The sequence below is a fragment of the Talaromyces amestolkiae genome (genome assembly GCF_001896365.1).
Source record: "Talaromyces amestolkiae strain CIB chromosome Unknown scaffold4.1, whole genome shotgun sequence".
In the NCBI taxonomy this organism is placed as follows: Eukaryota; Fungi; Ascomycota; class Eurotiomycetes; order Eurotiales; family Trichocomaceae; genus Talaromyces; species Talaromyces amestolkiae.
The window spans coordinates 472,177-487,039 of NW_024468040.1; the positions used below are offsets into that span (position 1 = coordinate 472,177).

The window sequence follows — 14,863 nt, forward strand, 5'->3', positions numbered from 1 at the left end:
CCATCTAGGGGCTGGGAGTTGGCTGTCAATACGACACTGGCAGGGGCAGAGACGTTCACATTAAAGTGCCCAGGTAATGTATGATGTAGTAAAACAAGACATACGACATATTACAAAAGCTGTTAAATTTATCTTATCCTGAACTTACCAGCATTGAAGGCAATCTCGAGCGAAATTAACCATCCGCCCTGATGCACTGAGAGGACAAGAGCCTCATGGAAGGTAGATGATTGACGAAAATCCGGTGCCTATGAGATTCTCGCTCTGATCTTCGTTTGTTGTCCAAGGCTCTCTCATCTTCTCCGGTCAATTGTCTGATACTTGGCACCGCTCGATTCAAGCATTGCCACAGCTTCAACGCGAGGCGCCAGTACCGTCGCTCTCGGTGCCTCTGTAGACGCAAACGCATGTGTCATTGTCTTCGTCGTTGTAGTTTTCGTTTTCGTAATAGTGATTACAGTTCCCAGAGTTGTTGTGGATGCTGCTGCATATACAGTTTTGGTCCCTGATGCTGCTGCCGGTATGTCTGTTGTCAACGCTGTTGCTGTTGTTCTCGCAGCTGCGGCTATCCTCGGACTCTTAGTCAATTCTACAGCGGCAATTCTCTTCAATAACTAGCCTAGAAAGTCTAGTTGAGGAAAATCGAGAAAATCTATTTGAATACCTTGTATGGCAAGAGTAATCCGATCATATTCCAGAGCAAAACGAGAGGCTGACTAGCTAGATGATAAGAAGTAAGAGTAAGTTTGTACGGATAACTAGTCGTGTCCTGATACTAGGCAGATACCATACGTAGAACTCCATCATAGACTGCGTCCTGACATTTTACACTGGTACTTGATAGGAAACAAAAAGGTAGGAAGAATAGATGATGGAATTAAGAATTCTTTCGGAAATTCACGTGTATTTGGGCTTTAAACTTACCTAGGTATCAGGCATATCACCTCCTTTCCCAAGTAGGAAAGTAGGGCTAGCGGCCTCTTCGAGTTTTGACAAACAGACACCTCAGGCTGCCAAGTACTTCAGGTACTTGAGACAACTCTCCATCCAAAAACCCCAGCCAACATCTAGGCATAACCTTGGGAGAAGTTTCCAACATATTACTATTCAGTCCTATGCCAAATTTCATGATAGATACGCATTCTCTGACCCTTTCACGGATCGAGATCCGAGATGTTTATTAATGTCAAACAAACGACCACATATGCCAATAGACTAAAATTCTGGGCACAGTCGTAATCAATGCCCGACTAGGCAGTATACGAGTCATCCTTGGCGTTGCCTATCCTGATTGATCAAGCGGCTATTAGGTTGAGTCATATGCACTGCACAGCGAGCAGTCACGACAGTTCAGTGCCGTGAAATTGGCATTTCCGAAAAGATTGACAGGTCACTGCGAAGCCGAGCCTTGGAAGAGAATCAAAAAAATTTTCCTTCATATACCCAAGATTTTTGCCGAGTCAGAATCTTCTTATCTCAACTTCCAAGAGTTGTTACCAAGCAGTCGCTGTGTCTGGCCATAAATTAGCTAATTAGTACCACCATGCGGTGAGGATAGGACAGGGAGCAGCCCGATAGTGTCACTTGGCGAGAACCGAGAAAGAGGATAACTTTCGAGACAAGTCAAGCTTGGCTCGTTGTTTTTCCTTACCGGGACCGATTTTTCAAGCTTGGAAGTTGGTATCATCTGACGATAGAAAGGTCCTTCAATCTAGACAGCTCCCTAGGCAGAAGCGCATACCCACATGATCGACGTTTGTGCAATGTACGGACCATGAGGAATTCACAATTCGTTACCAAAATGCCAGACACGCATATCCCAGGTTTCTAGTCAACGATCTGCGATCCAATCGCAGGATTCTCTTACCTGAGAGATTGTTAGGCATCGGAGTAGACAAAATTTTTTATCTTCTTTTCCTCATCCTTGAGTAAATTGACTCTTGGATACTCCAAGTTCAAGTGGTACGCCGAGACATTGGCACGGCTGGGCAGGTCCAATTCTATCAGACACGATCCTGGCAGTAACAGAGTCCAATGCGTCATGACTTGCGGGCGAATGCTATTTTGGATGCTGCTTGATTGGCGAGAGGTTTCTGCTCATTCAATATATAAATTGCAAAATGTTATTCCGGGATGTGTAGAATGATGATGATTATCTCCCCGGTCGGTCGCACTGGATATTCCACTTCCAGCGTAAAGTACGATACGAACCGATACGCGATGGCGGTTGCTGCGGGAGACGCCAAGCATCATGCTGGAAGCGGATCGTCGAATTATAGCCAATCAGACGGTAACATGGCGGGAATAAATAACCGCTAGGAACATTCGGCGCCAAGAACCAGCCTGGCGGATATGATTCTATACTGTCCCCATTTTCTTACTCCGCGCAGACTCTATGCCGATCTCTGTGTATGTGGTATCATCTGATGGCAGTGGGCAACACACAAGCCTATGATTATCATAACGCTGATAGTCACTTGTCTCTCTTGATAATGTGTGATAATACGATACTACGACTCAATCACGAATGCCAAGCCAAGCTGGCCATGCCAAGACGCTCGGCATCTTCCTCCAAGTCGCTTGGCTGCTTGGCGCTTCTCTCGTCGTTCTCTGGGCTCTTCACCTGCACCTGCCCAGCAATCATCATGCCTTTGGCGTCGTGTCTCTCGTCCTCGCGAGACCGCCGAGAACTCGAAATGTCCAACTCCGCCGCCCATGCTCTCTTGGCGACAAGACTTTGTGTTGACTAGCATTTCCGCTCTTTTCTTGTCCTTCGTGTCTGTTGACCTCCGCCCACTCTTACGGCCTGCGAGGTGGAACGTTATTATGTCTGTGCCGTGCCACTGCCTTCCAAGCTTCGACGAGTATAACTAGAAGGCTATCTGCCTGTGTTATTTGCACCTTTGTCTCCTTGACTCTTGTTGTCTTGTCCTACATTGTATGTACCTAGGTAGCACCTACGTACATCCACATCCGCGGAGAGACACAACCCTACATTCCGCACGCTGGTCGACAATGTACTGAGACCGCCTGGGAACACCCGACAACCAACAACATCGATTGATTGGTCTCTTTGAGTGGAAAGATGCGCTCATCTTCTATGCCTACGTCTATGTTCATGTCACAGGAACGTGACGCTTCGGGCCTAACTCCAACCTCGATCACTATCGCAGACGACACCACAACGCCTACTCCAGAAGACTATTACAATTACGCCCACGTCGCAAAACAGCCGCATTGTTTCCCGCATTACTCCACCGATCCAGTGAACGCAACTTATTACTATCCTTCCTCCCCGGAAACACTTATATCCATGTCCGGCTCGTCGACGGGCTCATACGCATACTCCATACCGATCCAATCGCCGCATCGCAACGGCAACTGGGACTCGGCGGTCGCAATGTCGTCATCTCCAGTGCCGCCGCCAGCAGCTGTGCTAGACGCACATGCGGAAGCGTCTCGCGCAGAGGCTGGATTTATCACTGATAATTACAAGACGGGAATCAACTCGGGGCTATCTTGGTCTGCGGAGGGTTCGTTGTCTGATGGGGGGCATGGACATGGACGAAACTCATCGCGCGGTGGTGTTCACGATGTACCGAATACAGTGGCGGTTTATACCACGCCAGAAGATAAAGAGGGCGAACGGAACCGGGAGCCCAATGCCGTTTTAGTTCTGGTGAGTCGCATTACTCGATAATACATATACGTATACTGAAGTCAATAGCTCCTCTTCTCCGCGCCAATCCCGCTCTTCTCAATCTGCACCTCCATCTACACCTTCCTCGCCGTGTTCCTCGTCATATTAACCACCCCTCTCCGCCTCTGTCCACCAACCGCATTTTTCCGGTCCACCACATTCTCAAAACAGTTATGCCAACTCCTCGCTCCAGCACTGTGCAGACACGACCGACTCGCTCAATCCAGTMCCAGCCACTACAACACCCATCAACCAAACTCACCATCAAACTCGACAGACGCCTTTTCGGCACCAGGACTCATACTCGTCCTGACTCTAGCTCCATTCCTATGCTTTGGACTGTTGCTCGCAGTCTGGATTGCGGCGTTTTTCTGGATATTTGCCATGATCCTCGGAAATCCAGATGGCACGGAGCGGAAAGATGATGGTCGAGCAGCTGTTTTGGGCGTGAATAGGTGGTGGCAGACGTGGTTAAGGAAGGGGAGGAAATACTCATAACCTTCCACCAAGCGTTTATTATTATTGATGATTATTCATAAAGCTAGCATTTCGGGCGTTTTTATGGTGCTGTTTTTTGCATTGGCAGGCAATTCGTTTTATTAAATACCTTGTCTATTTACGGATGGGAATGGTCGGGATTGCACATACATGTTATATACATAGCTTTTTACGTGGGAGGTCATGCAAGGTATTACCTACATTAGAGCTTACCGCCAGGCGTTGATTACGCCTGACGTTCAAGCATAACAATCAAGGAACGCTCGTTGATGATACTGCCGGCGAACTTTCGCGAATATATAGAAGTCTTTTGAGCGGTACACTTGCGCATGCTGAACAATTTCAGTCCTATGTCTATCCTGCTGTCGTATCAACACCGCCTCTTTCAAGCACTCCAGTCGTTTAGGGTGAAATCGCTTTTTTAGGCGAGATGGGCTTATCCTTCTATATCGAATGGATATCTTCAAGAGGCTAGCGTGTAATATAGCATGATGAGTCCTAGCTCCATTGATGTCTAACCGTGTCTAACGTCGTTGCTTCAGCCCAGCCATAGTTCACAAGCTATTCCGCAGGACCTCAAATTTACTACTTGATCCCCGTTTTCTCCCCCGTAGTAACAATCAACCAGGCTTATCTGAGCCTCATAATAGTAACCTGGTTAGATCCAATAATACTTACTATGTAATGGCAAAGCAACGACACGGAACAGATGCTTTCTGATTGATGGGCAGCGGTGGGTTCGAGGTTTCCGGGGTAGCTATCTCTTGTAAATATCTCTTATGAGTCATATCCGGATGTCGGATAATTAGAGGTTTCACACTGACAAGCGCTATCCAACGAGAGCATTCGAGTGGATATATGCACTGTAATCACCACACCATTCCCGGGATAGTCCAGTAAAATAACCCTATCAGACCTGTACTTAGCCAAGTGCTAGGGAAGTAAGCCTCGCAACCACAATGGATGCCTACAGCTTGGTTGTCCCCTTTTTTTTCTGAGAAGTGGATTTACACAATTCCACTTCCACTGATTCCTTGTACTTACATTTAAGCACGCGGTCGACAACAAGAAAGAACACTATCACTTGATCACCAAACATCACCAAGCTTCACCGACATGGCTATCATCATTTCACCTGCCGAAGAAACCGACATCAAATCCATTATCCGCCTCAATGAAGCGGCGTTCCCATCATTGTATCACTCCATTCTCTTCGATGGCCCACTTGCAGAGTCCACGGTTGAAGCTCTAGCTGAACAACAAATCCAATCACTATTCAAAGAAGAGGGAAAAAGCGAGGATCAAGAAACGGCCCAAAGAATCTTTAAATTCAAAGCTGTTAAGGACTCAACTGGTGAAATCGTCGGCGAAGCTCACTGGATGATATATTATGAAGATAAAGTCCTTACAAAGACCGTTAAGGAAGAAGTTAAGGACCGAATTTCACCAGTCATGCCTCAAATGCAGGTGCAGACTATGTCCGAGTTCGCCAGAATAGTTGCAACGACAAAACGTGAAGTCCTTGCTGTCCCTTCTGAAACGGGGGAGACGGGAGATTCTCATACAGCGGTCAAATTACGTAAAATGGTATATTTGCATAATTTAGCTGTCCACCCCAATCACCAAAGGATGGGAATTGGACGCAAGTTGCTTCAGTGGGGTCTCGATGAGGCTGATAGATTAGGATTGATCATTTATCTGGAGGCTTCAAGGGAGGGTATCAGATTGTATGAGCAGGCTGGTTTTCAGAAGGTGAAAGACGTGAATATGGATTTAATACCATTTGGTGCCAAAGAAAATCTACCCATCAGAGTCAGTTTCAGTTGTTTGATTACACATGGCTCTCGGACGCTGACAATGGTCTACAGTTAATGTTAAGACATCCCAAGTCTTGAAGATATCTCTTCGCCATTCGGACAGAATTTTCTTTTGAGGCTTATTATAGACTAGAATCTGCGGCACACGATCCTAGCTTTTTTGCTCAGATGCTCGGTTTGCCCTGATAGATATGACCAGATCGCAGTGGTTCAGTCGGAGATTTAGCCCAATATATCTGGATGTCAATACCGAACTAAGCTTGAAATTTTATTTCGAATTGTAAGGCATACAAAACATATAGAAGTCGGTTATGAGTCATCGTTGCGGGGAAGTGCCGGATGAATACTGAAATAGGTCTACGTAGTACATGCGCCTTAATAAAATACAAATATGTCGCTGTACCCGCTCCTACATGTAGTATCCCATCCCGTCTCGAAATCTTCTCGCTGCGTTTGCACTGTGACTATCAATCGATTTGAATCTATTATTACATTCACTAACTCTTTAGACTGAAAGAGGAGAATCATGTCTCCACGAATCAACATAACAAATGAAATCGAGCGTCTCTCCGAAGTGTTGACTTTGGGATTTCAGCACATTGCATTTACGGCATATGTGCTACGCAGTGCCGACTCGACGTGGCCAGTGTCTGAGACTCCTGTAGATATTCTTGGCCCGAGGATGGTTGAGTGGACAAGGTATAAACAAAGTCTAGGCGCAGAATTGGTTGAATCCGGAAATTTTGCAGCGGCGGCGATATGGTCCGTTTTCCGAGGCCCATTATGATGTCTTGAATCTTTGAAAGAAAAAAAAATAAAAAGAGAGGAAAAGACGATATGAGAAAGACAGAAACTGATATCATTGAGACAGGTTCCCTCCTGGTGTTGAATTACCGGCCAGTCCAGATGACGATCCACGGATAGTAGAATACAGAGACATCTCGAAGCATTACAAAAAGCAGTTCTTGAAGGACAGAAAGTATTGGTACCTCAATATAATTGCGAGACATCCTGAAAGAAATGATCCAGGTAACATCTGAAATGCTCGCTGAAGCAGTGCAACTTGTGATTAGCAAGTAGTCCTAAACTGACCTTGCCCAGGCGTTGTACGTGCTCTCTTCGAACCTTACATTGCGCGAGCCCGCGAGCAAGGAGTGCCTCTCTACCTTGAGGCTGTTAGCGAGCATTCCAGACAAGTCTATGAGCATATAGGCTTCCACACTCTGGCCACGTTTCGAGTAGCGGTTGGTAGAGCTTCAGCTGACGGCGAGTTCAAGGAGGGAGGAGAGGGTATCGTGATGTATGCCATGATGATGGAATGAATATGTAGCTCCCGGTCTATTAAATGTCGTGAATCAAAGTAGTCATGCTGTGTTCCCAAAAATAGCAGGTATCAATTATTGCGGGTCAAAGCTGGTGTCAAGCTTTCAGCCTATCTCCCAACACTAGCTTCGGTAGTAAGGACTAAGATAAGCGAGTTATAATAAGTGCCAATATCATCTTTTCCTGAGTCGTAATCAGTATCGATCGATGCATCAAACCAAAAAATTGGTCTGCATTTAGGCGCGATAATAGTTCTGAAGCTGAACAAAGCTAAAATTGTAAGAATATCTCAGATGCTGTTTGATTCTGATCACGTCTTTGTAGAGTATMCGCGAGCCGTACAGCGCTGGCTCTCCAAGAGTCCAGATACAATACTGACTGATCATTTCCCGATCAAAGAAATAGGAAAGTAGCGGCCAAAACGTTATACGGCAGTTCAAGCAAGTTCAGGGATCAGAGTCCTCGCCTCCGGATATGGAAATAGAGACCTAGACTCTTGTATTCATATCACTAAAATAGGGTATTAACACCAAACCATCCAAAGCAAACACAACACAAGACAACAGAAACACAATTTTTTCCACTCCATCCACCCACCCACTTTTTGTGTGTTCATCTCATCGTTCAATTTTATTTATTCCTCTTACTTTCTGCCATACTATTTACTCGGCCGGATGATCAACGCCGTCCTCCGCGACCCCTAGACCTAGCCCCGAAGCCTCCCCTTCCACCGCGTCCAGCTCCACCGCGTCCAGCTCCACTACCACTCATCCTCCTCTTCTCAATCCGTCCTTTCGTCTTGTTTGCCGCGGTTGATGCGCCATGCGTTTTGGGCATGCCCAGGCCTCTTCTCCCTGCTGCAAGACCACTGCCACCAGTTTTTGATTTTGTGTTATTGTCACCTTCATCGTCGTCGTCAATCTCCATGCCATCGTTATTATTGTCCTTCTTTCCAAACTTGAGACGCCCTTTTTGTCCCCGCCGCACTGCGCTGGGACCGCTGACCGCGTCGAGGTAGGCATTTATACCGCTTGAGCCGGTGTCTTCTGCGCCTGCACCAGTCATTTCGTAGTCGTTGCCGTCGTGCTTGTCGGCGCCGTCACGGAGGATCAGTTTACCGTCCACGTCAACCTTTGCGTGACGTTTGCGGTTTTTGCCGACGCCGTTGTCCAAAAAGCGTAGAGATGGTTTTGTGGTTGATATAGATGCCAGTGCGTCAGGGGCAAGGAGATCGAGAGGGTTAGAGTCGGGGGAGAGTTCGCGGATGTATTGTTCTCCTCCGCGAGGACCGTTGCGCTTTCCGCCTCGCTTTTGTTGGCGTTCAACTTCGCTGTCCGAGTCGTCGTCGTCGGATGAGATGTCGGAGCCATAAACAGCGCGATCAAACTCATTCGAGAAGCCGCCACCTCCTGCTTTGGTCTCGTCATCCTCATCGTCATTCTCGGCGCCTTCCTTCTTCTTTCTCTTCTTGCGTTCGCGCTCCTTGCGGATGTTTACGACGAGTTTACGATCAGCTTCGCCGACCAGACTCTCGATAAGAGGCGCGCCGAATCTGCGGACCAGTCGGTCGAGGATACCCTTGACTTTGGTGCGGAGTCGGCCCTTGTGCTCTTTACTCCAGACCATGAGATTCGGCACAAGCGAGTTGAGGCGAGGGCGCAGCATGTCCTCTGGCAAACACACAACTGCGACTTTGGCGAAGCCCAGGACTGAGCGGACGATTTCGCGGTTGTTGCTTGTTAGGAACAATTCGACGGTTTCGACGAGGTTGGAGAGTGTCTCGGAAGTCAGTTCGGTACGGTATTCGAAAAACAAACGAGACAGGGCTGTGACGGAAGCGGCGACCATGTGTGGAGCTGTACCGGCCAGACCGGCAGAGACCATTGTGAAGAATTCTTCGAGGTTGGCGGCTGCGTCTGGTGTGTCGTTGGGCATGTGCGGAACGAGGGAGTTGCGGATTACTGTCCCCACAGGGTTGCGCTCAGAGTCTGTGATGCGTTTTGCGAGGTGGATCAACAGGTCAAAGGCTGCTGTGCGGGCTTTGTCGTTCGATTCTTTGCATCCAAGGATAACCTCGGGTAGGATTGATGGAATGAAGTGCAGGTCTGACGTGGGGAGATATGTGACGAGTTCGTGGATTGCGAGCAGTCTATCGCGACGGGCAGGAGAGGGGGTTTTGTCGGCTGTCGACAATAATAGAGCTTGTAGTTCTTCGCTGCGCTCAATCAATGCACTCTGTCCGGTTTCTGTGCTTGCGAGACGAGGAATGAGTTTGTATGCCTTTTTGATGAGCTGAGGATCAGATGCGTCTCTATTCAGCACAACCGCCGCAATGCGGAAGAGGTTTGCGAAACTCGTTCGGGGTAGGTAAATAGACATGGCAATGAGTAGATCGATAAGCGTGTGAGATGTCGGCGGCATTTTGTTGTCTGTGCCTTTTTGGAGATTGCCCTGTTTGGCAGCCTGTTCTTCTGACGGGAGTTCGGATTCGAGCAAGCCCGTAACTCGAGTGAAGGTTTCTTCGAGTTCCTGTATCATATTAGCACAATGGCCTCAGAATTTAGATTTTCGAAATACCTTTTCAGGGGTAATGCTCAAATACGCATTGACACACTGCAGAATAAATCCCCGATAATGAGGCAGCGTCTGACTGTACACATTAAATAGCACAGCCAACAGATTGCTCGCAAATCCAGACAGATGAGCAAGGTTCTTCTTCGCAGCTGCCTTTGAAATTCGCCGTTGAAGAACGAGATTCTCACCCTCGGCACCTGTATCCACCTCGACGATAGCTTGGTTGGATTCAACAAGATTTTGCAGCGCGCGGCAGACGTCGACTCGCAACTCGGTCTGTTTGTAAAGCACGTTCGACAGCAATTCGGCGAAATCCTGATCAAATGCCGTTTCGAGATCAAGAGGCAACTCGCAGTATCCCGGTAAGATGGACCATATCTGCTGAATGATCGTCTCGAAGATCTTGACTTCTACAGTCTTTTCCGCCTGCCCAAACTCTAGAACACGTTGATACAAAGCTTCACTCAAGGGAACCATCTCCGATCGGAAATGTGCTAGTTCGGTATTGGAAGCATTGTCGCGGAGAATGGGCAATAGCCAAACACGACCTGGCTGACCGGCTTTCTGCTCGATGATGTTTAGAGGCAAAATGCGCAGAATTTCAGCCGGGCCCATGGCATACACGGCGCGACCGAGGACTTCATCAGCCTCTTTCTTGCCTTGGAAAGAGTCGTTGCTGCGCAACTCGCCGACTGTGCGGACAATATTGACAAGATACGGGGAAGATCGCCATTTGAACGCCTCAAACATCGCAGCGCAGACATTGAACACCTCAACCCAGGCGGCCTGGTACTTGACCGACAAAAGGTCCGAAGCAAACTTTGCCAACTTCTCCAAAGTCTTCTCATCGTATACAGACGGCTCAAGAATCACATTATCCGGCACGCAATTGGCGAGGAAAGAAATGAGACATTCCGACGCAGAAATGCGAATATTCTTTGACGGCGACGACAAGAACGAAGCGATCAATTCAAACAGACCGGGCAACTTCTCAAAAGTGTCTTCGGGGTTGATTTGAGCAGAGACGTCGTATCCACGCGACAAGACGGCGATCCAGGGTGGGAGGAGTTGAGAGTCGTTTTGCGCCGGTCTCAGTTCTTGGATAGCCTCCAGTAAGCGGGGCAGTTTCGAGGAAGAAAATTCATCAGCCATGCCTGCGAAAATCACTTCGAAGACCTCAAATGCGCCCATTGTTATGTATTCATTGCTTGACCTCGACACATTCATGAGCAATTCGCACAGCGGTTCGATCTTCTTGCTCGGCCATCCTCCCGATGCAGCCGCAACGGTCTTGACTAGATGCAAAGCATGGATAATCGCCGGCTCGTGATGACTACTATCCTTTTCTTTTTGTTTATTCTTTTTTATTTTCCCTGCCGCAGCCACACTTTCAGTCAAAGTCTGCAGCGCCGTTTCAGCGCACATATCTGCCGCCGGGTGGTCGAGCGACGGGCTCGGAGGCGGGTTCTTGAGCACCTTGACCAAAGCATCTTGTGCTCGCTTGCGGACTTTGGGACGATGATCAACGGCCAAATTCAACAGACCAGCTGTCGCGCGGCGCGGGCCGATTTGTGTATGCGGCAAGGCCCAGGAATTGGCGTCTTGAGCGACGAGAAGGGTCTCTAAGATGCCGATTGAGGGGCGGAGGAGGGGAGCTTCGACGTCGGCGAGTGTCAATGCGGGCACGAGACTCGACAGAATCTGAGCGAATTTTGAGCGTAGTAAAGGGGCGGGGACTTCTTCGGCGGTGATATCCAGTAAGTAAACCACGGAGGTGGCTAGATCTTTGTTGACGACGCCATGGGTGGTGTTGAGGGCCTGGCTGAGGAGAGCGAGGAGAGCTGCAAAGTATGCTGTTGCGGAGAAATCGGCTTTTTGGTCGCGGAGTGTATCTTCAACGGCGTTCAGAACGACTGCTGTCTTTTCCTTTCGTTAGTTGAATTAATCAATGTAGCTGTAGAACAGAGTCTCACATGGTGCTGGTTCTGAAGCTTGGGCGACTTGATTTTCTCGAACTTCTCAGCGAGCGTCGCCATGATTGCAAATATTCAAAAGCTCGACAAGAAAATGCCACAAGGGCAGACAGAGCAGTAAAACTCTTGTCAGTGATTGTCTACTGCACAAGTAATCACAAGTAATAGTGAGTATTGAAGGTTAGGCGGAGTCTCTCAGTAATTTTTATTTTTTAATGCGGAGCCGATAATAATTTTCACCGCTATCGATACACAAGTCTTGGCACTGATACCCATGATCACTATCACCACTTTGAATATACTCGACTCGACTGAAATAATGTCTTTGATATCTCATTATGATCGTATGTGCATTTAACACAGTGTACAGGACCTGCTGGTGGATCAAGAAACACGACATCTTATCAGCACATGAATGCTATATAAAGCCACTGAACAGCATATCCATATAGCCCATAGCAATGCGACAATCTATCTGCGGCCTCTCTTCGGAGGCAGCGACTAGGTCTCCGGAGACCTTTGTAATAATATCCCTCACATCATTTTCTATTATTGTATCAGACGACCCTCAAAAAAGCACCTCTCCACTATGCTCCGGCTCAAAGCCATGCGTTTGCAGCTTCCCTACGCTCTTTTTATCTTTTCTTTTGCGCTCTTCTTCTTCTTTGGCTTTAAGTTCTCGGACCTCTTTCATGGAGACTTGGATTAGGGTTTCGGGGAGGTCGTCTTCTTTGTCGAGGTCCTTCAATCTGTTAGCATGTTACAGCGACAGAAAAAAAAGTGCGTTAGACGTACAATTTCGCCGAGTAGTAACACGTTCTCGCCGCGGACCAGGTACAGACCGACGTGTTCTTCGGCGTATAGGTTTCCGGAATATATCCTCTCTACGGTGTCTTGTAGGACCAGGTTTGCTGTTCAAAAAGATTGTCAGAGACGACGCACGCAAGAATGTCGCCGGAGAGTTGGAGCATACCGAATTGATCCCAACTTCGTAGAACACCAATCAATTTCCGACCATCACGGAGGACGAGGACGAGTTTTTCTACCACAGACACCCCAATTAGCGCAAATTCATATCACGTGTCGAAAGAATAGTCGTACTATCAGTCAAATCAAGCAATTGTGCGGCCGTCGTGAACATCTGCGGGGGTAATTGCGGAGGTCCTTGAGGCGCTGGCGGTGGACCAGACTGTTGGTTCTGACCCTGCTGTCGCGGGCTGCCCGCGCTTTCTCGTATGGGTAATCTTTCCATTTTGTATGTGAATGTCTGCTGTAAGTGTAGTAGTGGTGTGGTTTCGTATTGTATCGCAAGGAGGGGAACGGCGGCGGAAAGGTTGCGGTGATCGCAGGGAGAGGAAATGTCACGGCACGACTTCAGAGATAGGTCTGGCCTTTCGCATACTGGGAGGGAGGGACTGAAAAAGAGAAAGGAGTGAATTGTCTTATTCGCAATTCAAACGATGGACTGTAAGGTAATTGCTATTCCTTCTTGAATGTTGGAGCTCTGACCGGGCCAGTCCCGCAAATGGAAAAGCGGCTGTGTTTGTCTTGTTTGTCTCGTCATCATCCATGACTCTCACCAAAGACTCAGCATCCTTGACATTGAATACAAACTATAAATACTTCATTCTGTACATATTATAATTATAATAACAATTAAAAGTTCCCAGGGTATCACAAAATACGCAAAGTCAACAAAAAGGGAAAATGAGAAGTCCTTCTGATAGTGAAAGACATGATGAAGACACACGCAACAAGAGAATTCGTTGACTTTTGCTCGATCATGGGAACATTGAGTCCATCTTGTGTCAGCAGAGTAAATATTTGCTGAAGCAAGAACATTGACAGACAAACATGTATACATGTATACACACATCATACAACACTAATCCCCCGCCTCTGCTCTCTCAACCTCTTCTCCCTCCGCGGACTATACGTCGAACAATATGGCTCGTCTGCGGAACCAATGCTCGCCCTAACCGGATCCTGCGATGGATGATACGCAGGACTGTCCGGCGAGGGACATAGTTGAATCGCTTTTAGTTGATCCTCGGTTATGATTTTGGAGTTGTACATGTATTTCATCAACTCGAAGTTGGGGCGACTAGCCGCCAGAGTATGGCCCTTTTCGAAGTGTTCGTGCGCGACGTGAGTCAGCATTGTGTCCCATATCTGGTGGGTGTGCGCGTTCGAGTTGGAGGTTGTGGGCTGTTTGAATTCGAGAGGGCACCATTGGCAGATTGCTGTTGGTGGGAGTCGGGTTCCCCGGAAATGGGCAAGGATGTGAGTTTTCCACGAGTCGATGTTATGCGACTGGTGGTCACAGGGCAGGATGTAGAATAGACAATGATATACTATTTGCTCCTCCGCGGATGGTAATGCTGACTGTGCAGGTGGTGAGGCGACGAGATTACCGGTGCTGTCCGTTTCGAGGATATTGATGACATTAACCCTAGGCTTCATCTCCTTCGACAGCGCCTGAGATGCGGTTGATGAGTTGTCCGATATGGAGGATTGGGATCCTCCGGACAGGCTCGGGACCGGTATGGCTGATGTCATGCTGTTTGATGACGAGACTGTTATGCTGGAATTGCTGTCGTGTACAATCACTGGGATGAAAGTACGTTTCTGGGTGTGGCGACTCATTCGTGATTGCCGAAGATGAAAGAATTTGATTTAGCGTTGATGCTGATCGTTGCGCAGCCTAACAATCATCAATCTATGAATATAGAGTTGACCAGGCCATGAGATAGAAATAACATACAGGCCTGCCGTCAATCAAATGGCACCACAAGGCATATTCACAGGAACCAATATATACGTATCAGGTTGCAAGTCTCCGAAATGAAGAATCTTCGATTTCCGAGTATCGTTCACTGTTCACCGAGGGTGCATATACCGTGAAACAAAGAACAGTACTGAATGCACTGCACCCTTTCAGGCCAGTGACCGAAGGTTACTCATGACCGCTGACAACG

At 47.9% G+C, this 14,863-nt stretch overlaps 4 protein-coding genes across 4 annotated transcripts; 1 reads left to right on the forward strand and 3 right to left on the reverse strand.

Moving 5' to 3' along the window:
- Window positions 1-3,085: 3,085 nt before the first annotated feature.
- On the forward strand, window positions 3,086-4,198 carry BHQ10_002749 (uncharacterized protein; the record flags this gene model as incomplete). The annotated part of the gene is made up of 2 exons (XM_040874928.1): window positions 3,086-3,679; window positions 3,728-4,198. 2 exons carry the CDS (start codon window positions 3,086-3,088, stop codon window positions 4,196-4,198), a joined length of 1,065 nt encoding a protein of 354 aa, XP_040731253.1.
- Window positions 4,199-8,016: 3,818 nt separating this feature from the next.
- BHQ10_002750 (uncharacterized protein) lies at window positions 8,017-11,948 on the reverse strand (the record flags this gene model as incomplete). Its single annotated transcript, XM_040874930.1, has 3 exons — window positions 8,017-9,867; window positions 9,916-11,832; window positions 11,886-11,948. 3 exons carry the CDS (start codon window positions 11,946-11,948, stop codon window positions 8,017-8,019), a joined length of 3,831 nt encoding a protein of 1,276 aa, XP_040731254.1.
- A 505-nt stretch (window positions 11,949-12,453) lies between these two features.
- BHQ10_002751 (uncharacterized protein) lies at window positions 12,454-13,137 on the reverse strand (the record flags this gene model as incomplete). The annotated part of the gene is made up of 4 exons (XM_040874931.1): window positions 12,454-12,627; window positions 12,681-12,796; window positions 12,859-12,927; window positions 12,987-13,137. 4 exons carry the CDS (start codon window positions 13,135-13,137, stop codon window positions 12,454-12,456), a joined length of 510 nt encoding a protein of 169 aa, XP_040731255.1.
- Window positions 13,138-13,760: 623 nt separating this feature from the next.
- Window positions 13,761-14,444, reverse strand: BHQ10_002752 (uncharacterized protein; the record flags this gene model as incomplete). Its single annotated transcript, XM_040874932.1, has 1 exon — window positions 13,761-14,444. The coding sequence occupies one exon, from the start codon at window positions 14,442-14,444 to the stop codon at window positions 13,761-13,763; it is 684 nt and encodes a 227-aa protein (XP_040731256.1).
- Window positions 14,445-14,863: the final 419 nt, after the last annotated feature.